The sequence below is a fragment of the Martes martes genome (genome assembly GCF_963455335.1).
Source record: "Martes martes genome assembly, chromosome: 4".
NCBI lineage: Eukaryota > Metazoa > Chordata > Mammalia > Carnivora > Mustelidae > Martes > Martes martes.
The window spans coordinates 134,008,942-134,035,720 of NC_137891.1; the positions used below are offsets into that span (position 1 = coordinate 134,008,942).

The 26,779-nt window shown below is 38.1% G+C and overlaps 1 protein-coding gene across 1 annotated transcript; it reads right to left on the bottom strand.

Moving 5' to 3' along the window:
• Positions 1–1,692: 1,692 nt before the first annotated feature.
• CTH (cystathionine gamma-lyase) lies at positions 1,693–25,021 on the bottom strand. The gene is made up of 12 exons (XM_080800370.1): positions 24,690–25,021; positions 21,640–21,721; positions 19,618–19,713; positions 17,740–17,849; positions 15,554–15,685; positions 11,834–11,891; positions 11,297–11,374; positions 9,542–9,694; positions 7,890–8,011; positions 6,452–6,504; positions 2,936–3,074; positions 1,693–2,271 (listed from the first exon to the last, which is right to left on the bottom strand). Exons 1-12 carry the CDS (start codon positions 24,855–24,857, stop codon positions 2,245–2,247), a joined length of 1,218 nt encoding a protein of 405 aa, XP_080656496.1. The 5' UTR covers positions 24,858–25,021; the 3' UTR covers positions 1,693–2,244.
• Positions 25,022–26,779: the final 1,758 nt, after the last annotated feature.

The following is a 26,779-nucleotide window of genomic DNA, read 5'->3' on the forward strand; positions in this document are numbered from 1 at the left end:
CAGGCTGTGGTCCTGTCCTGCAGATTTTGAACTCAAGACAGCAACAACTCTGTGGGTCTCTAGCCTGCCCCATCTATTTCAGACACATCAGCCCCACGGTCTCGTCAGCCAATTACTTAAAATTAATCTCTTTCTCTCTCTCTCTCTCTCTGCACACACACATACACATACATACAGTGTCTCTGTCTTTCTGTTCTGTTCCTCTAGAGAACCCTCTCTAATACAAGGATAGTTACTGTTCACTGGAAGCTCTGAGAGACTGAAGGATAAATGGACAGTGGATAGACCCTACATAAAAGTAGAATTTTGACCTACCATCTGCAGCCAACCTTCCCTGAAAACCAAACTCTGTATCTACAAACAACAAAGAGCAGAGCAAGCCTGCCTGCTGTCGGACCTGCAGGAAACCCGATGGCTATCTCCAGTCACAATTCAAGAAACTAAACATTAACTTCTGGAACAATCGGCCCCAAATGGCCAGCACTTGATTAATAATTGACAGGTCCCCTAATTTTTGTTTATTTTCAACAGAGGACCAAACTTAGAAAGCCAAATATGCCTCCCTAACCAACTGCAGTGAGTGTCCTACCTCAAATGAGGCTGCCTACAGCTTCCCTATGCTAGCAGCCTCCAATCAAGGCATACCTGAAACCTTCCCTTATTTATTTGTTTATAACATGTTATTCATTTATTTTTGAGAGAGAGAGAGAGAGAAAAGGAGCAGAGGGAAGGGGCAGTGGGAAAAGCAGACTCCCTGATGAGCAGAGCCTGATGTGGGGCTCGATCCCAAGACTCTGGGATCATGACGGGATCACACCTGAGCCAACGGAAGATGCTAAACCAACTGAGCCGCCCAGGTGCCCCAAACCTTCCCTCTTTTACACTACAAAGCTTGTCCACTCCTCTGTCAGCCTTAATTTTTCACGTGTTTTTTTTTTTTTTACATTTCTGACAGTGATTTAATGCTATCCATTTAAAGGTCCTCGGACAGTTTTAAATATGGAAATTTTAGTTTCTCATCCACATTAACAGATATTAAAATTTCTACAATGCTTTATGCTCTGCTTCCCTTTGAATCTCTGTCAACATACAAGTGACAGTGGCTGACTCCCTTGGAAGCTTAGAATGAACAGTCCTTGCTTTTCTGATTTGGTCTGTTATCTCTAAGGCACTAAGGTATAGCCTCAAAATGCAGAGCCAGAATTTCCAGACTCTGTCATGTAATTCAAAATGTGAACAATACATAATACATAGCCTATGTGTTCGCCTCCTATCCTGCATTATTAATCAAGTTCAATAATACCCTTTTTAAAGGTGAAACAAATGCCAATAGCAAACAAATGACTAAAATCCTTTAATACAAAAACAATTTTAAACAACCATTTGACTTATGGCTTATTAACAATAACTTGCTGACTGTGAGCTTCTGTTTTAAGCATTTCTCTTTAGGCTCACTAAGTTTACTATTACAGGTAAAAATACAAATAAAAAGTGGTATGTCTCTCTATACAAGTGGCTTTTGACATTCCGTGATAGAATCTCTCATCTGCAAACACTAAGATTTGGACATGATAGTTATACAACTTAATTTATAAAAATTACTGCAAACAGCTGAGACCTCCCAGAGCTGAGGGTTAAAAGGGCCCAGGGATATGAGTTAATGCCACATAATATAGGAATATCACAATGGGATACATTTGGTTATTAGATTTATTTATTTATTTTTTAATAGTAAGTACAACCTTATATCAACAGAATTTCACAGTAGACTTTTCAAGTATTTGATTTTTGGCTTATGATAATTACATGTAAACCATTGCTTTGAGGGCTGTTTTCAACAATACGCAAAAATCACACTTGATTTAAGAACATTCATTTAATAATTTAAGTTCTTCAGAAAAACATAAAAAATGAATTATCATTATATTGTAAACATGATCTATATAAATCTTAACCTATGAAAAAAGATCACAATCCCAAACAGCAGCACAAATCCCACCTCCTTCAGAGGCAAATGGAAACAAAAATCAACAAAAACATATTAACGGAATTGACCTGTCAATTACAATAAGGGAAAGAGGAAACTTTTTAATAAGAATGATCCCTGGAAGGTTGCAGCTCTGACAGGTAATGAGGTCCCTTTACATTTTCACTTGAAAATTCTGCAAAGGCTCATTAATGGTCCATTCAATTACGCAGAGTTGGTCTTCTCAGGAAGCAACTTCCACTAGCAGTTCAAGAATGCTAGTTTCGACCTGCATTTGGAGGGTGCTGTATTAAAATCACAAGGAAGAAAAGTCATTAAAACTGCAGGCAGAGACTTCACTTCTTCCAAGGACTCTCTTCTGAATACTACCATTTTTTAAATATGCCCTTCAGCTGAGTTCCCTACACATTTATATACCCTGTCTATTATAGGAAAGAAGAGGAAACCTTCAGAATTCACAGTGAGGCCACTCTATAAAACAGTGACCACCGGACGCTGGGGTGCCTCAGTCCGTTGTGTCTGACTTTTTTTTTTTAAGATTTTATTTATTTGTTAAAGAGACAGCACAAGCCGGGGGAGTGGCAGGCAGAGGAAGAAGCAGGCTCCTCACCAAGCAGGAAGCCCAATGCAGGACTCAATACCAGGACCCTGGGATTATGACCAGAGCCGAAGGCAGACGCTTAACCAACTGAGCCACCCAGGCGTCCTGAGTGTCTGACTTTTGATTTAGGCTCAGGTCATGATCTCAGGCTCATGGGATCCAGCCCCACGTCAGGCTCTGTGCTCCACAGGGAGTCTGCCTGAGATTCTCTCTCTCCATCTCCCCCTGACCCTTCCCTCCTCACTTTCTTTCTTTCTCAAATAAATAAATATATCTTAAAAAAAAAATAAGAGTGACCACCACTGCCCAGATTAAGCCCCCAAACACACCAAAATAATTAAACTTACTGCTGCTTTCAAAGCTTGATCTAGATCATCGAGTAGGTCTTTTTTATCCTCTAAGCCCACAGAGAGTCGAATCAGTGTGTCACTAATTCCAAGGACATCTCGGTCACTTTTAGGCACTGATGCATGGGTCATGATTGCCCTGAAAGAAAGAATGAGCAAATCAGTATTACAGTAATGTATTGGTCTCAAATTGCAATTATCTTCAGATTTTTCTATTCTAAATATCAAATTCTTCATATGCCTATAATTTTCCACAGGCAAAAAAACAAGGAATTGTGAAAATTATCTTTTCTGGTCATTATTATAAGTGAAAACTAAGATCTTTTACCCTTTCTATACCATTAATATATTCAATCTAAACACTGAAGGTGCCAATCAAGCACTCCCAGGTAGGAGGGAAAACGATAGCCTCCAGCTGTGGATTTTAACATCTGCCTGAATGAAGACTTGGCCAGCAGTCGTAGACTCCACGACCAACCAGCTGGACTTATATAAAAGGCCTGTTGGACCAAGAGCCAGACAGAAGTTAATTCCCTCCTGGTCAATGGATTAATCCAGAACGGCACCCTGTGAGGCGGATCAGAGAAAGACAACCCAGGAACACCACCAGTGGCAACCAGTGAGCATTAGGAATTCCAGCAGATAACCCATGAATGTAGAGGCCTGGAAGGATTTTCAGAACTAACTAGCAACTCATCATCATCATCATTAACATGTATAAAGGTAAAACACCTCCTGGGGGTCAGGCACCATAGTAAGAACTGGGAAACCAAGAAAAACGAGCTATTTTTCTTGACCCTACATAACGAAGCAGAAGGCAAAGACTATGACCATTCATAGAACAGAATAGTCTACCGCACATGCCAAACAAGAAATGGACAAGGACTGCCAGAGCTGAGAGGAGGCAGAAGACTCTGTGGGCTGAGGCTGAGACACCATAGAGGAGAGGCTTGTAGTCTTATTGAGCCCTACATACTTACACTGCCACCAACACTCATCCTTTCCGGGCACACCACCCGCAAAATCAATGCCTGAGCTGTTTTGCCCTATCTCACTTCAGATCCATGGAGAGAAAATCCCGAATGTGGTCAACATAAATGAGTATCTTCTTTGATCACTCCACTAAAGTTGTACATGCCAACATCCTCCTTAAAATGTTCTGCCTTGGGCACCTGGGTGGCTCAGTCAGTTAGGCGTCTGCCTTTGGCTCAGGTCACGGTCCCAGAGTGCTGGGGATGCAGCCCCGCATCGGGCTCCCTGCTCAGTGGAGAGTCTGCTTCTCCCTCCTTTTCTGCCCCTCACCTCACTCAAGTCTGCTTCTCCCTCTGTTCCTTACCTCACTTGTGCTCCCTCTCCTTTAAAAATATATAAAATAAAGTAAAAAATGTTCTGTCTTTTCAGACTTTTAATTCCTCAAAAGAGAGTGTACTCACAGAAATAAGAACTTAGGCTCTGAGAGCAATAGACCTGCACATGAATCCTCTCCTTCACACACCGGCTATGTGGGCTTGTAAAAGTTACCTGTCCTCATAATCAATTTCTTTACCTAAAATCATAATAATAGCTATCACTTATTATAGGCTTCACCATGAGGCAGGTACTGTACTAGTGTACAGTGAATGCATACAGTAAATGAATTAATGCATTTGTGTGCATTAATTCACTTTTTTTTAATGAATAGAAGTTGGATATAACTCCCATCCCAAAAGTTTATCACAGTCATTAATGGAAGGAACATATATAAAGCCTTAGCAAGTACCTGGAATGTCATAGATGCCTAATAAAACATAATAATTCCTAATAGTAATTAACATTTATTGGGCCCTTAGTATGAATCAAGGCATTGGCTTGGGGATATTTTTTTTCCCCATGTTCCCATAATAAGCCTAAGAGCTGAGTAGTGTTACCCACATTTTACAACCATGGAACAGAGAACATGTAACTTTTCTGAGGTTGCAGAGTTAATGTGCATTGTCAGGCTGGAAGACCAGCCCAGCGCACACTGGCTCTGCTTCTTCCCTCCCCTATTGCAATTCTGTTCTCGTTGCAGCAGTTGGAAGTCACAGAATGAGGGTAACAGAAGAGACAAGCCCTGACCTAAATTCACTCGTCCACTGGCAGGCATCGGGGTTATGGCCTTGCTGGCTGGTACATCGGAGGGCCAAACAACTTTAAACCAAATCCCCGAAGAAATCAGGAGGTGTCGATTTTTAAGAGCGCCTTAAAGTAATACACACTTCACGACTATGAAAAACAACCCAATTTCATATGCTGAGTGTGCCCTCTTGTGCAGCCAGACTTACTAGCAAGCATCTTCTGAAAGACGCACAAAAACCTATGTGTGTTATCTTAATTATCTGAGTAATTCTTTGGGTATCATACTTCTGTTTTTAACTTTATGTGAAATTGCCTGACTCTCCCAAGAAGCTGCAAACTACTACAAGAGGACAGCAAATGTGCCTACATTTTGGTAATCCCTGACAGCCCTCAACATAGTGCTTCCAGAACATAGTTATTCCAGAAATGTTTATGAAAAGTAAAACACAGAAACACGCCACGTGCATTTAGTACTCTTGAAAATTATTTGGTAATGATGTTAATTACTAGTGCGATATTTACAATACATGGGCAGAGTAACATCCTATAAAATCAGATACAGCTCTGGAATGTTTGGTGGGACAGGTAATCCATAAATGGTAATTGTTATTTTAATTATTAATCCCATTCTGTGGATGAAAAAACTGTAGCTCAGAGGTAAGTAACTGACCTAGCACGTCTCAAATCCAGATCCAGGCCACTTTTACCTCCTCTCATTGTTTCTATGCGAAACCTCAAGAATGAAGTTGCTAACACATTCCTATGTGACATCTGAGTAATCAGCAAAACTTTCTGAATGTTTCTTTATCTAGAAAATAAGCTGTTGGACCGCTTGATGTCAGGCTGCATGTTCTAATATCCTCTGGTGCTTTGATACAATTAGATGAACTGATTGGATCGGGAATACCAAGTTAGATTTCGGGTTCATCTTGCAGAAAACATGAAGCCATTCAAGGTGTATCCAGAGAAGAGAAAATAAACAGATCTGGTGGCATCTAGTAGGGTCCTCCTCTGACTGTCAAGGGCATGGAGGTATTTCATCAGAAACACAGTCCCCATTTCAAACAAGTCTTGAAATCAGCCCTTCTAATAAAAGTTTCCAATCTCCCTTCCAGGGTGGAGTGGGATAGAACAAGTAGTCCTAGGTCAGAGGTCAGAGATCCTAAAATACAACTCTGCGGGAATCGCCTTCAGGCAGAACGGAAGAAAGCAAAATTGAGGAGGACACGTACAACTCACCAAGATTTTATGAGGGTCTCCATTCTACTGGGTTGAGAGTCCATTCTGATTCAATAGCAAGATGCTATTCTCACTGTCAAAATGTCCTGAATTACTCCTGATTTTACCATATTCCCCTCCAAATAATTGTTAAAGCAGACATCAAAGTTACAACACTGAGAAAAACAGAAATATACTCACGGAAGCTCAGCAAGACTTTCGTATCCTCCCAAGCTCTCTGCCAGAGTAAATAACTATGGCAAAGAAAACATTCATTTAGATCTTTCACTAAAGTAAAAACACAAAAATACAAAACTAAATGTTTTTAACAAAATGGCCCTGGACACAGGGTTGGAAATGGCGGTGATAATGGAAAAAAAGTACAATTTGGGCAAGAAACCCAGAGAAAAATGAAAATAGAATCTGTAATACCGATGTCGCCAATTAGACATATGGTGTGCAAACTTTTAAAACATGACAAGTTGAGGAAGGTGAATCTCTCATACCTTCCTGATTTGGCCCTCTATTTAAGTAATAATTAACATGAACCCTAAAACCTCAGAATTATTACATTTGAGACCTAGTTTTGTGGTTACCCTTTAAATAAAAATCTCTACAAGTCTACCAAGTTATACACACTTAAATTGTTAAAATCTATCACTTACTAAATTAATTCATCCATTTAACTTCCTCCTGGAGTAGGAAAAAAACCCCATTTTTGTATTTAGTGTTATAGTATCATAATTTTACAAATACTTTAAAATTACTCTCACATCTGTATTTAATTAAATATACACTATCTTTCTGCTTTTAGTACAACTTTGAGATACCAGTAGATGCTGAGTAATCTGGCAGCAGCCTATGCATTAGACCTCAGTAATTTAAAACTCTCTGTTGGGTGCCTGGATGGTTTAGTCAGTTAAGTGGTTGCCTTCAGCTTAGGTCACAATCCCTGGATCTTGGGATCCAGCATGGCATTGGGCACCCTGCTGAGCGGGAAGCCTGCTTCTCCCTCTCCCACTCCCCCGCTTGCATTCCCTCTCTTGCTGTCTCTCTCTGTCAAATAAATAAATAAAATCTTAAAAAACAAACAAACAAACAAACAAACAAAACCCCTCAGTCTGTTGCATGAGCTCTACAAGCTCAGTGTATGGAGTTAATAAAGGCCTCTCTCCTGGGAACCCTGAGAGCCTCTTGCCAGTGTGAAAATCAAACAAAGCCCTCCCTTCCTTCACGGCAGGCAGATGCAGCCTGGATGGCACAGGGTTTGGAAAGCCATTCCTAGGCTGGATTTCAGAGCAGCCTTTGTGCAGTGCACTAGCCACACATTACTTTGAAGTCTCACATAATACTGCATTTGGAAAAGGGGTTCCATTATCAATAAATCTGAAAACCAATGCATCAGGACAGTTGATCTCTCTCAGATTGATGGTCGTGTTTGGAGAGTTCAGTAAACAGACATACTCAGATGTCTGCTACTGCACCAATGTCATTTTCCAACCTAAAGCATTGCATGATCAAGAGGTCTGAGGGTATGACCTGCAGATACAAAGACATGAATCTGAGCTGGGTGGAAAGGAGAGTTCATGAACTACTGTAATCTACCTGGCCGATTTAAAAACCTCTTTTGAAAGCTTACCTTGAGGTTCTTAAGAAACGTCTGAGCATGCTGAAGAGTGCCCTTAATATAAAAGGTGATCATCCCCGGGCAGCCTGTGCACTGACGCTTTGCCAGCTCATGCTGAGGATGAGAGGGCAGCCCTGTGATCATGAGGCATAATAAAAGTCTTATTTTCGAGTCAAACATGTAATTTCATAACAAAAAAATTCCATGTGCCTAAAGCAAACTGCAAATAAGCCTAGTAATAATGAGCTTTACACCTTGTCCACATCTTATGACTCATGACGTGTTCTGGCCCCTGTTTCTGGGTCTCTAGCTTCCTTCTGACCCATCTTTTCTATCCGCTCCATGCTCGAGCTACATCAACTAGCAGTACTGCACTTTTTCATCTCCGGACCTTTGTGCAAGCTGTCCCTTTAACCTGGAACATTCTACCCGCTGACTGCCCCTCTATTAATTATATTACTCTGTAATTTCTTGTTTAACACCTGTCTAATCCACCAGACTAGCTCCATGTGGAGAAATTCATTTCTTTTGTTAATAATCGGATCCCAGGTCCTAGTTTAAAGCTTGCTCCATTGTGCGCAAGTCATAAACGTTTATTGAATGAATCAGAATGCTTGTCCTTGTCCTTCTAAACAAATGCTTCCCATTCTTCAAGGCACAGCCCAAAACTGTTCTCCCTCACTCAATTCAAAATACATACAGTCAATAGACACATAGGGCATTTAATCTCATATGTAGTTTTGTCTTGGCTTATCTAAGCTCCGTAAGGACAGGAATCAAACTTAATTCTCCTGTCCACCCTAGATCACATGACTAAAACCTCAAAGGGTTCAAAGTAACCATTTATTTAAGACCACACCACAATTTAATAGACTGGCCAAATAAATTCAAAGAGTAATACATAAGTCTGTTAACCGCACATGAGTTGGCAGAGGTGAAAAAATTTGAAAAGGAATTAAGAGACCTTCAGGGGAGTTTTGGTGTGTAAGTAGCAAGTCTCAATTTGATTAGTATCTGATTAGTATCAAGTCCCAACCTAAAACAGATTAAAGAGCTAATGCAGAATGGCAGCCTGAAAAGACTATAAGCAAATCAACTAGAAAGTACAATGTTGCAATCCTGGAATAGGTAAACACAAGCCTTCAAGCTAAAGACCATGGCAGGAAGGTCTAATGCATAAAATCAATTTTCTAACATCCAAGCAGCCACTAGATTATAGGCAACACAAGGACACAGACCACATCTATCTTCTGCACTACCAGACCCACCACAGAGCCTGACACACAGCAGTGGCCAATAATACATGAACAACAAAGAAATACATGGAAGCAGCTACCTTACAACAGGTGTCATACATAGGATACTTAGGAGAACCCATAAAATCCTAGTGTAAGCATATGTACTTAGAAATCATATCAACATCGGGGTACCCAGGTGGCTCAGTTGGCTGAGCATGTGACTCCTGATTTCAGCTCAGGTCATGATCTCAGGGTTGTGAGACTGAGCTCTGTGTCGGCTCTGGGCTCAGTAAGAAGTCTGCTGGAGATTCTCTTTCCTCCCTTCCTTTGCCTCTCCTCCCAACTTGTGTACGCTCTCTCTCAAATTAAAAAAAAAAAAAAAAAGAAAAAGAAAAAGAGAAAGAAAAAGAAATTATATCAACGTACCAGGATAAATAACCTTTTCCACCCGAGGATTAGATTCCAGAAACTGAGCAACTGCCATTCCATTTTCGAAATGCTTCTCCATTCGGACCTGGAGAGTCTTCAGACCTCGATTGCAGAGGTAACAGTCAACAGGGGAAGGAACTGCTCCAAGAGCTGACAAATGAACATATGCTGGGTTAGTCTGAAAGGTGGGGAGAGACCCAGGAGATTCTCTCACTGCCTTTTTCATTATAGTGATTCTGAGCAACGAGCTACAAAGGCCAGCGTTTGAGTTTCAGGGGCGAAATTAATATAGCAAATCAGAAGCATGAGAATGAAGTGCTCAAAGAAATGGTCTTTTTTTTAAATTATTTTTTTATTTTTATTTTTTTTTAGAAATGGCCTTTAAAATGAGGGGATAAGAAGATCCTGTAAACTAAACATGAACACAGTATGAACGTCTCAAACATGAACACAGTCCTTCCTATGATTTCCATTCAGTGACATACTACACGTAGTTGAACCTTGCATTTCTTTGAACACATGGGAAAAAAAGCATTCAGTTCCTACTGTTACCAAAAGTTCTACCAACATTCTACAGCATTCTATTTAGCTTCTGTCTAAAGCAGCCTAGGAATTACTTTGCCTCCACGATGTATACCTCACCTTAATGTTTTATAAATGAAAGGAATTTATCAAGTAGTAAGTTTTGGTTTACCTCCTCAGTGCTATCTTCTCTCTCTCTCTCTCTTTTTTTTTTTAATTTTAATGCTTATTTTCTTTATTTACTTAATATTTATTTACTTTATTCCTAATTACGTTTGTATCTTATCTGTCAAATCACAATGGTTAAACTAAGTATCTTCAAATAAATCCTTGCCCATACTTGAGATAACTAAACCATCTAAACAGGAAATGGTGTTTAGACATCTGTTGAAAAATGTCAGTTTATATATTAAGTGCTATTTAAAGTTAACCGCCATTCCAGATATAAAAGGTAGAGCATAAGAAAGCCATCATTCCAAATGTTTTATCTAAAGAAAAAAATTGAGTAAGTCCAAAAAGTAAAAAAATCACGTGGGCTTTATCCAATTATGGTCAAAATTAACATGGATTTGAAAATTAACAACACTCATCCCTTGAGTCATGTTGCAAAGCCCTGTTATGTTCTAACTATATTTTTATATCCTAATTTTTCTACTTTCCTTTAAAAACCAGAATCTTGGGCCGCCTGGGTGGGACAGTTGGTTAAGCAACTGCCTCAGCTCAGGTCATAATCCTGGAGTCCCGGAATTGAGACCCACATCGGGCTCCCAGCTCCATGGGGCATCTGCTTCTCCCTCTGACCTTCTCCCTTCTCATTCTCTCTCTCACTCTCTCTCTCTCAAATAAATAAAATCTTTAAAAAAAAAAAAAAAATCTTGGGCGCCTGGGTGGCTCAATTGGTTGGGCAACTGCCTTCGGCTCAGGTCATGATCTCGGAGTCCTGGGATCGAGTTCCACACCGGGCTCCCAGCTCCATGGGGAGTCTGCCTCTCCCTCTGACCTTCTCAGCTCTCATTCTCTCTCTCATACTCTCTCTCAAATGAATAAATAAAATATTTAAAAAATTAATTAATTTAAAAAAAAAAACAAAACCAGAATCTTTCTCCTCCATTTCTCATTTCTTCCTAATTTAGTAGAATGTTATCACTTCATGACATCTAGTAGAAGTACAAATACCAAATGTAGTCCCTCTGAGAGGTTAAGGGGAATTCTGGACTTTTTAATACTTACAATTTTGTAAGAAACGGAGCCTATTATGGAGGGTCTCAGAATTAAGAGACACTAAGCCCATGACGACATCACTGTGGCCTAAAACAAAACAAAAACATTTAAGTTAAAAACAATGTATGTTTATTCTTCATTCTAAAAATTTTTAAAGTGTAACTTTCACTTGAAAAAAACTCTTTGGGAAAAAGTCCTATAAAATAAGTTTAAATAAACAGTATTTAATTTGATAGTACCAAAAGCTATACCCAACAATGAAATAAAAATCATATAAAAATTAAATGTTTCTTTTTAAGCTGTCAGTAGAATAAAACTCTAACTTTTTTTAGTAAATTTTAATACTCTGATCATAAGTTATGAGCATAGTTTTGTCTGATATAAATGAAATCACATATTCAACCAAAGTATACATTTTTTACTTTCTACATTAGTCACAGAGAAAACGTGAATAATAGAAGAAAAAGGATCAAAATATCAAGCTCTGTGGTATTTTCATCTATCCATGGAAAGGAACATTCAAAGTATAGATTATGTATGTCTTACCATTCATATATTTTGTGGCCGAATACATACAAATATCAGCTCCCAGAGCCAAAGGCCGCTGAAAGGAACAAAAGGTTTTCATTTTAAATGGTAAATCACTTGAAAATATGCTTTATTACATGTCTATTTGCAATTGTAAATTTCATTCTTATTCTAACTTTTCAAAAATACATGCATCTTAAAATTTTCCAGGATCTCTGATGGTATCTTTCCCCTTCCCTTACCACCAAGCAAAAATAGAAAGCACTGGACCCAGTATTCAGTCCAATAGCACAAATTTTCTGGAAATAGCAGGTAAACTCAGGTCAACAGGTCTCCTGAACTTTTTTCATTAGAGCAGTTGCTGGCTGGTCCTAAGGATATTACTAAATTTTACAATGCAGTTGCTGGCGTTTTATGACTCAGTAAACATATCAAGTAGCAGACATAAACATTTAGCAATTATTATGTCAAGTGACTATATAATACATTTAGATTTTTGATTATTAAAACCTGATAATGTATGTTGTGATTATTCATTAGATGTGCCATGATCTAGACTCTTAATTACTATATTATACTAGTTTTGTCAAGTGTAAAGTCACTTAGAAATTTTTTTGGACTATTTTCTCTCACCCAATTTTCCTGCAAATCAATCCTTTAGTCTTAAAATGTTTTTGTTTATAGTGAGAATTAGAGCTATAATCAACTTATTCACCAAAAAATATATTATCAACATCTTTCTATTTATTTTTTCCTCTTCTTCTTTTTTCTTTTTTTTTAAGTAAGCTCTATGCCCATCACAGGGCTTGAAATCTTATCAAGAGTCACATGCTCTACTGACAGCCAGCCAGGAGGCTATTTACATTTTCTTTAAAAGAAAGTGTGTGTGTGTGTGTGTGTGTGTGTGTTTTAACCTCACCAGTCATTTAGTCTTTGGAAGGTGTTAGCATAAGAGACTATAGGACTTTCCATTTGGGGTGTTTCAAAAATAGTATGTTTTAAGTTAGGTATTACTCAAAGCACTCTCTACACAAGTGTTTGCACATCTCCAAAGTGATGGAGTCAAACTAGATGATGGTCTCTTCCAATGCTAACATTCTGTAAACTCTGTGGTCAAAAGAAAACAAAAAATGAAAACGAACAACTAACATATGTTGATATAATTATGTGCTGAGAACCATGTTAAATACTTTACATATATCCCAGTGAAGCACTATACAAAATATTTTACCTAACTCAATAAAATCAGTACTTTAAGATTCTCATTGTACAGATGAAGTAAAGGGAGGAAGAAAAACAAAACAGTGATTGGTTAAGAATCTGATTCTTGGGGCGCCTGGGTGGCTCAGTGGGTTAGGCCTCTGCCTTCGGCTCAGGTCATGATCTCAGGGTCCTGGGATCCAGCCCCGCATCGGGCTCTGCTCAGCAGGGAGCCTGCTTCCTCCTCTCTCTCTGCCTACTTGTAATCTCTGTCAAATAAATAAAATCTTTAAAAAAAAAAGAATCTGATTCTTGATTTGGCTCAGGTCATGATCTCAGGATGGTGAGATTGAGCCCCATGTTGGGCTCTGCACTAGACACGGAGCCTACTTAAGATTCTCTCTCTCCCTCTGTGCCCCCTCCCCCAGCTTGCCCTGTCTTAAAAAAAAAAAGGAAAGAAAAAAGAAAGGAAGGAAGGAAGGAAAGAAAGAAGGAAAGAAAAACAAAAACATCATTCAGATTAAAAAGCTGGTAGAACTAGCACTCACATCTAAATTATGGAAATACAGAGGTTCCACTCTCAAACTCTGAAACTTTATGATAGTATGTCCATTCTGCCTTTTGTGACATTTATAGAAGACCCAGAAGATAAAAGGCAGGGAAGAAAGAGAACATATCCAGTTTTCATGACGGTAAAATAATAAGAGGACCTTTTCAAAAGATCTACTGTATGGAACTAATACATGTGGCCACTTAGGGACAACATGATTCTGATTAACTCAACTGGAATGAATCCAGATTGAAAGGAAGCAAACTGCAGTCCCTGACATGCAGAAATGTGATGTGGGCTTCAGAAAGGTAGAAAAATTGGACCTATTTTAGTGACAGTAACGGGGTGGGAGGGGGAGAGGGGAGGGCCAGGCCTGATGAGTAATCTGGGCAGGCCCGGGCTAAAACAATTCATGCAATCTCTTTGGGAATATACAGGACTCACTGTGACTCAGCTAGACCAGCCCTATGCTGTGTTAACTGGCCTTTAATGTAAGTGGTATATGGGATAAGGAGTTGGGATAACTAATCTAAGAGAGAAAATCAGCTGGGAAAAATAGATGATGCCAGGAGATTTTCACTTGGAAACAGACTGCTTCAGCAGATACAAGAAGCACCCAAAGATATATTGTGAGCCAAAGGTAGGTGGCCCATGAAGCTGCCTGAATGCAACATAGTCAGGAAATGTATTTGAGGAAAACAAAATAAATGCGGTAGTGCCTTCTCAATAAAATGGAAGAAGGTGAAGAACAGATTTATACAAACTAAGGTAGCAGCCTGTGCCAACTGCAGGGACCCAAAACAAAAGGAGGGGGGAATATAAACAACTGAGCTATAAACATCTGCCTAGTTTAAGAGTAGCAGAAGATGAGCTGGGCTTTCAGGAATTCTGCAGAAAAAAAGGTAAAGTACAGGAGGTGTGATAAGTATGATCATAAGGTAGAAGCAGGAAGGATACCACGAGGAGAAGGTAAGCTCCTAACAAGGAGAGGAAACAGGGCTACTTGGAGAGAGAGAGAACATGTGGGGAAAGGGCAGACAACTAATCAATAATAGACAGATCCTCAGATGATCTACCAAAAAAAAAAAACAAACAAAACGGAAAGAAGCGTCTGGAAAAAAGTAAGAGAAAAAAGAAAAGGAATGGAGGATGAATGGGAGGGTTTGAGGTGGGAAGAGATGTATGTAGAGGAGTAGGTAGGAAAAGAGATAGTTTAAAAGGAGCAGTATAAAGGACTTGGTACTTATAGCTACAATGTGAAACAGGGAGTAGAAATTCCTAATACAAACAAGGTAAAGATAGAGAGAGCTGGGCACTGAAGGAAGAGAAACTAGAGAGGAGGAAAGTGGAGAAATAATATGTGTGACATACATTGAGATGTCATGCAGGATAGCTTTTGTTTTCCTTCTATTTGGAAGGCTAGCAAGGTTTAATTATATAACATGTATATTACATATATCATGTAACACATTTAAATATATATTAAATTATATAGCCTAAGATTTCATTATATATTTTAATAATTCAATATTATATATCAATATATTTTAAAATAAATATAATATATGCATTAAATATGTAACATGTTTTTCAGTCACATCATATATATAAAAAATAACATAACTGATTAATAACAGCACATAAACATTAAAGTCCCAACTATTTATAAAGCACTGAGAGATAAAAATCACAAAATAAGGCCAGCTCTTTAGAGAGTTTCCATATCCTGAGAGAACTTAAAAGCTTTAATTAAGACAACATTTAAAACATACAAAGTCCCATGCCAGATACGAACCTAGGGTTGGTTGAAGCAATATTAGTTAGTGGTAGAAAAGGTCCAATTTTAATTCTTTGTCTAATCAATAACTATGGTTTGATTCCGTGAGTTTCAAAATGATTTTAATGTAAATAAGTCTTTCCTTTCCGAGTTATGGGTATCTATAGTCTACTATTCATGCCAAAAAAAAAAAAAAAGTATTTTCATTTACCTGGAAATAGGCTGACATAAAAGTGTTATCCACAACCAAAATGATGTCACCATGTTTATGGACAGTATGTGCACAGGCTTCAATGTCAATCATCTTCAAGCTAGGGTTTGTGGGGGTTTCAATCCAAACAAGCTAAAAAATTCAATAGATAACAATAGTTCATAAAAATATACTGCACTAATATACGTTTCATATATTGTAACCATCTGGCAGACTATACTGGAAGAGTGTGGGTGATGAGGTTGTAAGGGTTGAATCTGAATCCTAGCCCCCATTAATTTCTGAGATACCATAGTTAAGTAACTTACCCTCCATATTCCTCAAATTTTACATCTGTACAATAGGGTTGATAATATTTCATAGAGTTGTTATAAAGATCAAATGAGATAATGTTATGTGTAAGAAGAAAAGTGCTCAAGTTAATCATTGTAATTACATTCCATTAAAACATGGACGGGTTTCAAAGACTTAATTCAGTGTCTAGGAATTTTGTTCTCAAAGGTAAATAACACAGAACATTTAAGATCACAGCCTAGAATTTTCATTAAAGAGAACTATCCCTTCAATGCCAAACATATCCGAAATATTAACTTAAAAATTCCAGCTGCATTAGAAACTATAAAATAAGTACCCAGAACTTGAAGAGCATGGGTTTTAAAGTGGGCAGGAGAGAAGTTACACACAACAGAAAACCTGGTCACAGCCCATTTAAGAAAGACAGTATCACATCCTAAAACCTAGCACAACTCAGGCACATAGTAGATGCTTGACAATGACTGAAAAGATCAAAGAAAAGAATTCTGTTTGTTAAACAGGATGCCACTGTATTGAATGACATTACCTACAGCTTTCTTTTTTAAAGGGTTAATGCTTCTTTGTTACTATAAAAATGAGCAAGATATCTAGTTGAATATTCTTCCTACTATATAGAGTCTCACTGTAGAAAAGATAAGGTAATTAAAATAATGTATATTCTACAAGAAATGAATTATTTTTAAAAATCTATAAAAAATTATTTCTGGGTAAGAATCTATTATTCATATAGATAATAAAAATAATTAAAATAGAAATAATAAAGTTGATTTTACAGGGACTTAAAAAATCTACTTCATATGATGAGGCAGATATTTCAGGGGGGAAATAATGTATTAATTCAAGTCAGTAAAGAGCCACTACATAAAGTTCTGTTGACAAGAATTAACATACTCACAATTTGCTTTCCTCCCTTAGACTCAGACCAGCTATTTTAATAAGTATCTTTTCTCCTAAGCAAGATAAAAAACAAGTTCCTTTGAAAACAAACCTTAATCACTCAAAGCTCACCCTGTGTTAATCTTCAAAGTAATTATTTGTGTGAGAAAAGGTTTTCATTTCTTAGCATTCACTACAACATCATCTTGAGTACAATTCAAACCCTTTAATCATTAGCAAAAAGTTGGAAAAGGCTGACTTATAAAAGACACTGGTCCTTCTTTTACCCATGCAGAATTTAAATGAGGCCCCAAGAAAGAATATCACATATGCCATTCACTCAGATACAAAACACCTTCCGGTGGCATGCAAGCTTCCCAGGACGGAGGCTAAAGATTGCTTGTGGCCCATTCTCTACTTGTAACTATTATTTTGTTGAAGTATGGCTTAGAATTCTTAAAAAGCCAGTATGCTTAGAGTCTAGGGTCTTGGCAAGCTTCCTTTTCTGCAACCCGATCTCTGGGATGATTTCTGTAACCAACACCAGCTTGGTAATGCAGTACAGAATCATATGCTTTTGAAAACAATTTTTTTCCAGTTATTATGAGATGGGTACTGTACTGAGCATTTCATATGCCTTATCTCATCTAATTTACACAACCACCTTCCTATAAAGCAAGTGCAATTATTCCCATCTTGCATAAGAAAGTGAGATGTTGGTTAAATAATTTGCCCGTGATCATACATCAACTGACACAGAATTAGAACTTGGATTCTGCTGTGGAATTCATGGGCCCAACCATTCTGCAGGAATATTCTGGAGAAGCCAGACCTATCTTAATCCTGTTGATGGCTTCCATTGGCTTCTAATAAAATGTATTATTCACAGTTAAATTATGTCCTCCAGTGAACAGAATAATTAAAAAAAAAAAAAAAGCAACAACAACAAAAAAACCCAGCACACACAAAACAGACAAAACTGAAAAGTGAGTTACCTTGGTTTCTGGTGTAATGGCTGCCTCTAGCAATTTGGTTTTGGAGCAATCAACAAAAGAAATCTTTAATCCAAATTCAGTTGCCACCTGCCTAAAGTACCTGTTTGTACCTGAGGCAGAAAAAAAAACAGAAAAAATAGGAAGGGCATGGTACTGAGAAATGTTCATTCCTTACTGGTATAAATACTTTAAATACATAAGTAAGTGTCAATCACCAATAAAAGTATAACTAACAGCAAATCTACCTCGGTTAAATCATTTGGCTATCTTGTATAGTAAAGAATATGAGGCTCGGATTTTAAACTGAAAGTTAAAGAGTCCAGTAAAATATAGTTGATATCCACACTAAATAACATGAAGCAGAAACATTTCTGAAAACCTACAATTTCTGCCCTTCACCCATTAAGCGGCATGTTCCCCACAATGGTAATTTATATTAACAATTTCTTCCTAGCACTCAAATTTAAAATAAATGAACTGATGTCAATAAAATGTTAAAAATAAATTTTTAGTCTGATTATATTTTGGCAATAGAATAACTGGTTATTATTCTTTGTACTCGCTCAATCTTTTTGTTATGTGGTTCTAAAGCTTTAATAGTTAAATGAGGCAATGTAAATCAAACAACTACAGTTTTATGGTGAAAAGATAAATCATTCAACTTAGAATAATTTCTCTTATAAACACTGTTCTGGATTTGATGTTTACACAGGCAATTTTAAAGGAAAAATTGTTCTTACTGATAGTTAACCAAAAAAGAAAAGGAAAAGGAAAAATACTCCATGATCAAAGATATATACTGAACTTTTGATGCTGTAGAGTGACCCTAGATAATATGATTGAAAAAGAATGTAAAGAATTATAAAAAATCAACAGCAATTTTCAAGATTTTGTATCAATGTGTGTCATGAGGTTTTCATAATGCACTATAAAAGTAACTGAAGGTGTGCTATTTCTATTCAACAAACTATCATAGGAAACAACAATAAATACAACGCACTCTGCAAATTTCTAAGAGGTTAAAACGACTACTAGGAGTCTCTTATTTCAAGGAACTTACAGATTTAACTTTTTGTTAATAGAAGATAGATAAAATGATAATATTCTAGAAATCACGTTTTAATTATTTGAAAGCATTTGGAATATATATATATACGTACATATATTAATAAAATTTTTTGTGATTGTTTTGATCATAAAAATCAGTCTTGCTTAAAGGTAAGGGCAACCCATCTTCTGTACCTTCCCTCTCACCACTTTAAATAACTTGCATTTAAACTGTTTAGAATCGAAGTTCTTAAATTTGAATCCCTGATGGACTTCAAGGGGTGAGACCCCTTCACCCTATAATTAAAATGATAAACACTGGGTGTAGTCTTAAGCACACTTTTCTACTTTGGGGGGAAAGGGGTCCATACTTTCAACAGATTTTTCAAAGGTTCGCTAAAATCCAAAGCGTATAAATGTGTTGGGAAGATAGAGGGGTGGGTAGAGGCAATCTCTTTGAGAGTGACTTGGGTTATAGTTCCTTTCCACTGCAGGCAAAAATTTTAAGTAACACTAGAATACTCTCTCTTTAGATACTGTCTTCTCTGGAGTAGGATATATTTGAAAGTTGATCAGATCCAACATCCTCGTTCAGGCAATTTAAATAAAATTATTAGTAAACAATCTCTCTTACAGGCAATTCTAGAACATAGACCCTAAAGGTTTATGCTCTTCCTTTATCAAGTCTGGGCCAACACGGAGGTGTCCATTACACCTTTAAAATATAATAAATAATCAATAATCCTGGTAACATTGTTAATATAATTCAGGACCCACTTTACTGTCTTTAAAATATCAGCTGACACAACATGCATGAGAGAGGTCACCTACCTCCATACACATCATCCATACAAATAATTTGGTCTCCTGCTTTTAAGAGATGGGTAATAGTCACAGTGGCAGCTAACCCTGAAGCAAAGGCCAAGCCTAAAATAAAAGCCAAGTTAGAGTAAGCCAAAAAAGTCAAACCTCTGGGTTGAAAAACTTGTTCTCTCTTGACATAAGGACAGCCATCGCTACTGAGTCACAAGAAGTCCCTGATGAAAATACAATGGACAACTACCCGTTTCTATTTCAAAACTAAAATATCTTTAAGAGAAAAACCATGTAATTCTGCTTTGGTGGTAATATTTCTCTGCAACGCTTCAAAGAAATAATTCTTCTTTTTTTTTTTTTTTAAAGATTTTACTTATTTATTTGACAGACAGAGATCACAAGTAGGCAGAGCAGCAGGCAGAGGCAGAGGAAGAAACAGGCTCTCCGCTGAGCAGGGAGCCCAACGTGGGGCTCATGACCTGAGCCGAAGGCAGCCGCTTAACCGATTGAGCCACCCAGGTGCTCCAAAGAATTAATTCTTTACAAAATTCTGAGATTAAAGGCCAACTGCCAATTCAATTACAGTTTAAAAACAACAAATTTTAAACAAAATTTCAAACCTGAGGAACAGAGCTATGGTATGATTCACTCAATAACTATATGGATAGCCAACTGAGCAAATATTTTAATAAAACTCAAAATCTGACCTGGGATGCATCTGGTAAATTTGAAAAATTTTGTTTTTAAAAATTTTTAAGTGTGGAATCTCCTTTCAACAAGTATGATCCCAAAATCTCTTATAGAATAAAAATAATGAAAACAATTTAAAAAGAACCATTTGGCACTGTGTACATTAAACACTATAAAAGAAAATATCCTGACAAAATATCAATGCATCACCTTAATGATAAAAATCACCTGTGACTGGTAGAAGGGATAATTCAATAAACCTGAAAAATGTAATTCTTATAAAATCTTCTCAGAAAAGTTTAGGTCAGAATTACAGTTCTCTAGTCAGCACATCTATAGTCTAATGGTAAATTTATATAGAAGACTAAACTTTATTTAATTTTTTAAAAGATTTTATCTATTTATTTGAGAAAGAATGAGTGTGAGGGGGGTAGGATCAGAGGGAGAAGCAGACTCCCCACTGAGCGGGGAGCCCAATGCAGGACTCAGTCTTGGGACTCCAGGATCATGACCTGAGCCAAAGGTAGTCGCTTAACCAACTGAGCCACCCAGGTGCCTCTAGAAGGCTAAACTTTAAACCCAGTCAAATACAATTGTGTTTTCTGGAGCCCATTTGAGAAAAATGTCTGCCATATGAATACTCAGCCTTTACACCTCCTGCAGGAAATGATGATCTCTGTACAGTACTAAATTACAGAAATTTAGTGTTCAAAATGAACTCCCCTCATCTAAAACAAAAGACCCAACTCCCCAAATCCCCCAAAATCCATATTAACATTTCTAACCCCGGCATTCTTGCTATGAGAAAATTCATAAGACACATTTTCTCTTCACTATTCTATCCTCATTCAGTATCATTCATATAAAAAATATGAGGATGATTTAACAGTAATCCACTCCCTTCATGAAAAAAGATTCAAGGGGTTAATCCCTAATCTCTAAGAACACATTTTCAAGGGCACCCGGTAAATGTTCTTTGGTGTTCTCAAGCGTTATCAGGTAAATGAACCAGAGTATCAGAAAGCTTATATTCTCAGTAGTGTTATAAAACTGTTAATATTTATTTATACTGACACCTTCAGATGAAGAGTGGATTTACCTGAATACTAAATGGCAAATTTGGTCATTTTCCCTCTATTCATATTTATTTTTACCTAATAATTACACATTTGCATATTATACCATCTATGGGAACTTGGACAAAAAATTCAGAGTCTTGGTAAAATAAAAGTTTTGAACTAGCTAATTCTTATTCCTTTCCAATTCTAACTTCTGTGCCTCTATGATTTTGTCTGTACATATAAGAATGGGTTCTCAACTTCACAGACTAGAATGGAAATCACTTACTGTACTTGGCCCCATCCAGTGCTGCCACTGCTTTTTCCAAGCAGTTCCTGGTGGGGTTTCCAGAACGGCTATATTCAAAACCCTGAAGAAAAGAAGTTAGAGTTTATCCTAAGAGATTTAAGCTTATTTTTCGGAGTCCTAATATAGACACCTCGACAACTAGAGGTTCGTCCTATGATAATGATTTTCTACTATTTAGTTATGACATTTCTTGCCATTAAATAGGAGCTTAACATGTCTGCCTTCAGCTCAGATCCCAGGGTGCTGGGATCAAGTCGGCATCAGGCTCTTTGCTCAGTTCAGTGCTTACTTCTCCCTCTGCCCCTTTCCCCTGCCTAGTGCGTTCTCTCTTTACACTGAAGTCCACCAGTCTATTTTAGAATTCTATAGCTGCCCCTTATGGGCTGTATGCCAAATAGGTAAATTACTTAACCTTTCCTAAAGTCAATCTCAGTAGCTATAAAATGGAATAAAATACAAAAAACTAATTTGTAAAACTGTTGTGATGATAAAATTATACAACATATAATGAATTCTCATTGGTGCCTGGCAAATGCTAACTACTAGAGAAATAGTTGTTTTTATTATTAGCATTATTATTATGTTAGACTCACCTTTACCCATTTAGCCGGGGGGACATCACGAAAAGGGAATCACTAGAGCCTACAGAATAAACTTACTTCTAACTTATATTTCATATTCTAAGAAATAAATGATACAAGTCCTGTTTAACACCCTACAGGAAACTATGAACAGATCCTACAAACGCTCGAAGTTCAGATCTCGGCTCTACAAAAGTAACAAAAAATAGACAGTAATTCTTGGCAAAGTGGCTATACACAATTTTTTAAAATTCGCTCTCTTTACATTTACCATACTAGGAGTATTCAGTCAGTCATTTTATTTAATACTCATGGTCAGCTTTCAGGAAAGTGAAGCAAAAGGTTATAGGGAACATCAGAACCAGTAGTCAAACCTAGGATTTAAACATTGACTGAAAATGCTATAGATTTCTCCACATGCTTCATATAGCACATAACAAAACACAACCACTTTTTACACATTGGTTCTGATTTGGGAGCTCCTAGTATTTTTTATATATATATATATATAAAATATATATAAAACATTATATATATTATATATATATTATACATATCAAATAATATATAAATATATAAATAATATATATTATATATATAAATATATATATTTACTTATATATTATATATATATATTTAACTCAAATATGTATATTTAAAGTTTGGTTGCTTTGTTTCCTTGTTTTTGACAAACTTGCTAGACATATTTTATAGGGTTCCAGGATATCCTCATCCCTCCCTCACCATCACCTCCTTGATGTGACCTGTACTCCCCAGACAGAAAAAATCTGTTTGGATTCATGTGGCTACAGCCACTGAAAGGCACCCATGTTTCCGTAATTATTCACTGCAGAGATTTAACTTTGGGGTGGGGGAGAGGCATATTTCAGTGGCAAATTCCCACCTCTTGCCCATTCAATGGCTTTCCAAATGGAACAGGAGAAACAGATGCTTCTCTTTAGCTCCTCAGATTCTCTTTAGTGCTCTTCACTGAGTTTTTAAAGGTACTAAGGGGTATCTGGTACTTGTAGATTTTACCACCCCTGTTGGCTCTCTGAAAATACTTTTTTTTCTCTGAAAATATTTAATTACTAATGTCTGGTTAAATGGTTAACTTTTGTACCAAGAGCTAAAGCTTGGACAGTCACACGTTCACAAAACCCTACACCAGCAACAGACTGCAAGCTTGGAAAACAGGCTGTGTACACATTTTGATTCCAAAAATGCAGTAACTTAGAACCCCTTAGAATTTCTAAACCAGCCCTTTAGAGCCCTTTAGAGCTGTACCTCACAAAACAAAGGGCTACATTTGAAAGAATTTTCCTTGACTTATGTAACAACAAACTAAAGAGGTTTTTGAAGTATAATCAAAACTTTGGACCTACAAAGTTTCTTGAACTGATTTCCTTGAAAGCTCAGCAACTTTTAAGTACTCCAAGATCCCATCAGTGTGTTGCCAAAAGGGATTAACAAAAACTGCTCTATCAAAACCTTACAAGTCATTTATCTACAACTCAAGGTCAGTTCCTTTTGTATAAAAAGTGTGTAATACCAGTCCTGCCCTCTGACCTGGTTGTTGTGAGGATCAAATGGAAAAAGTGTAAATGTGAACACTGTGAAATACCGAACTACTTAGCAATGACAATGTACCATAAAGCTTAACATATATATCAACAATTTATGTAGTAGGTACTGATTAACCCCATTTACTCAGGATTAACCTAAGGCTTGGATAGGTTAAGCAACTTGCTCAAGGTCACCCAGATCAGAAGAGGTGGTGTCAGAATTCAAACCTAGCCCCTCTGACTAGGTGATTTGTGCTCTTAATCACCAAGCCACACTGCTTAAATGATGCAATGGGTTAGACTATTGCTAGTATTATTGGAGTATAGCAGAGTGTAGTCTAATGCCTAAGAGAAGGGTTCTAGAGCAGGTTGGAATCCCAGCGTGTACACATACATCTGACATACTACATTTAAGTCTGTATCTAGCCCATAGCAAGTAAATCACTATTAATAACAGTACAGCCACTGGGCGTGATTTTGATTCTACGTTGAGTTATCAGACCCTGAGGTTTTTTTTTTTATTTGACTCCCTACATGTCTTTATAATTTTTGCTGCTAAAGGTAATTCAACAAAGTTATGACCCTCAGGTTTGAACTGCAAATTTGCCAAAATTACATGAATTTCAGTTCCAAATCTATATGGCAAGTTGGACAAACTGTTCCTTCCAGTTCTGCTTATCAAAAGAAATGTGGTCACTGGACCAGAGAATACAACGATTTAGTACAAGGCATATTACGGGTGTAGTAAACAACCGTTTGGGGTGCCTTCCTGATGTATAAACCATCTTAGCAATTACTAGCAGGCCTTTTTTTGTAGAAGCCATCTCTCTTTACCCGCCCAAACCGGCCCCACCCCCCACCTTCCCAGCCTGCCCCAGCTCACCGAGTGCTGGCCGGGAGCCTCTTGCTTGAACGTGGTGGACAGTGAGATGGGGGGCACTACGGCCTGGGAGGTCCATTGCTCCGGTTCCTGGCCCACATGGATGGCCTGCGTGGCGAAATGTGGGAAGCGAGGCTGGAAACCATACGGGGAGGCGTCCTTTTCCTGCATGCTGAGCTGCGAAGGAGGGAAAGAGAAAAGAGCGAGGAAGAGAAAACTAGAAACTGATGCGCCAGGGCCTGAAAGGGACACAAGAACCAAGAGTACGGGCGCTAAAGACACGCCTCCCTGCCGGCAGCGCGGACAAAAGCCGGACTCCGGCACTCAGTGGCTCCGACTTTAGTAGCCGGCCGGCTGGTTTGCGTTCGCCGCAGGCGGAACCAGCGAGACCCAATGAGCGAAGGCCCCGACGCGGCCCCCGTTCCTCATTGGCCGGAAGCGGAGGCGTTGCCTGGAGCGTCGCTGGGACCGCCCTTCCCCGTGCGGACAGTGGAGTGAAGCGGGAGTCTGTGTGTCCACGTGGCGTGGGTCCCCGCAGGCGAAATTCCTGAGTCCCGGCCGCGGGGAGGCCGCCGTGCTCGCTCCAGTGGGCCACCCCGGCGTCTGGGTGACCTCAGGCCGGAGGTTCGCCGGAGACACGGAGAAAGGCGGGCTTGGTGTTGAAACCGAGTAACCTTGTAAACAGGCCACACAAATAGCCTCTTACTGTAGCCAGTGTCCCTGACCCCTACCCCCAACCCCCTTTGTCCTGAGGGCGGTGCTGACCGACGCAAGCAACCAGGTGGCGATTTGTAGGAAACGCGTGACACAACCTGCCAAACCTGCCGCTTGGATTCTCATTAACTGCGGCGGCCTGCCTTTTAAGGTAAACTGAAATCTGGAATGACCCAGCACTTGCGATAATGGAAACCTGAGTGAGGGTCGTGTTTTTCTTAAGTAATGGCGAAGCGACTGTAGTGAAGATCTCTAATCAGAACTCTGGCAGTTAAGCTTAACTTTTTAAGCTTAAAAGTTCAAATTTGAGCTTTTTCAAGCATCATTATCTTCTTTCGAAGTATCCGGAGAAGCTCTCCGTGATGAAAAAGATTGTATGGCAGAAAACCAAAAAACAAAAAAACCTTATCGGAGCCTCAAATCCTTACACAAAATGCCTTCATTGTTGCACAATTGGCAGCAACATTTTTGTAGGAAAAGGGAAGCAGTCCGTGTGTCGATTTACCTCCCACCTGCACCCAGAGACCCACTTTCAAGGAGCACTTCTTTAAAACAAACAACAAAAATCTCCTTGTTCCCTAAACAATACAGATTTGACCTACTTACTATTGTGACTATTTTCTAGGACTAGGGAATTTAGGAATATTTCTGTTCTTGCAAAGTATAAGCTAAAGATCTGAAACTATTGAACCAGTTAAGAAAGAGGAGAATACAGAATGATCAGTTCTTAAAATTTAAGGACTGTGGCTTTTGCTTTTCAAATTGGCTTCGGGGACACTTAGCCATTAAGCACTAGAGAAGCCGTGCCTAACAAAGGGCCTGTGAGCTTTTAGAGGCCTAGCAAAATTGGTATGCCTGGGGGAAGAAATGGATAGACTCCCAAACACTGATAGATATTAATATATATTTAAATTTTTTCTGTTTGAAATATAACATGTCAACTGCAACTCATCTCGAGGTATATGTAACTGTATATATGTATGTTTTTATGTGACATGTTTAGGGACTGGGAGGGTCTAAAACAGTACCTCCTAATATTTGTGAGCAAAACTTGAGTTGTATAAATATGGATATTTTATTTAGTGTTACTGTAATAAAGGATTCTTTAAAAGATAGCACCAATATAAATCCTCTAAATTATACCCTTTTTTGCTCTTATAAATTGAGACTTTATTAGATGGCAGCTTAGTATTACATGTTGAGGATTCCTATGACTCAGCAATTTTGCTTGAAGGAGTTTTTCTTTCCCATGTATTCCTACATGTGTGCGAAGATGAGCCGGATGTTCTTTTTTGTTGTTGTTTGGTTGGTTTTGTTTTGTTTTGTTTTTTAAGACTTTATTTTCTTATTTGACAGAGAGAGCACAAGCAGGGCAAGGG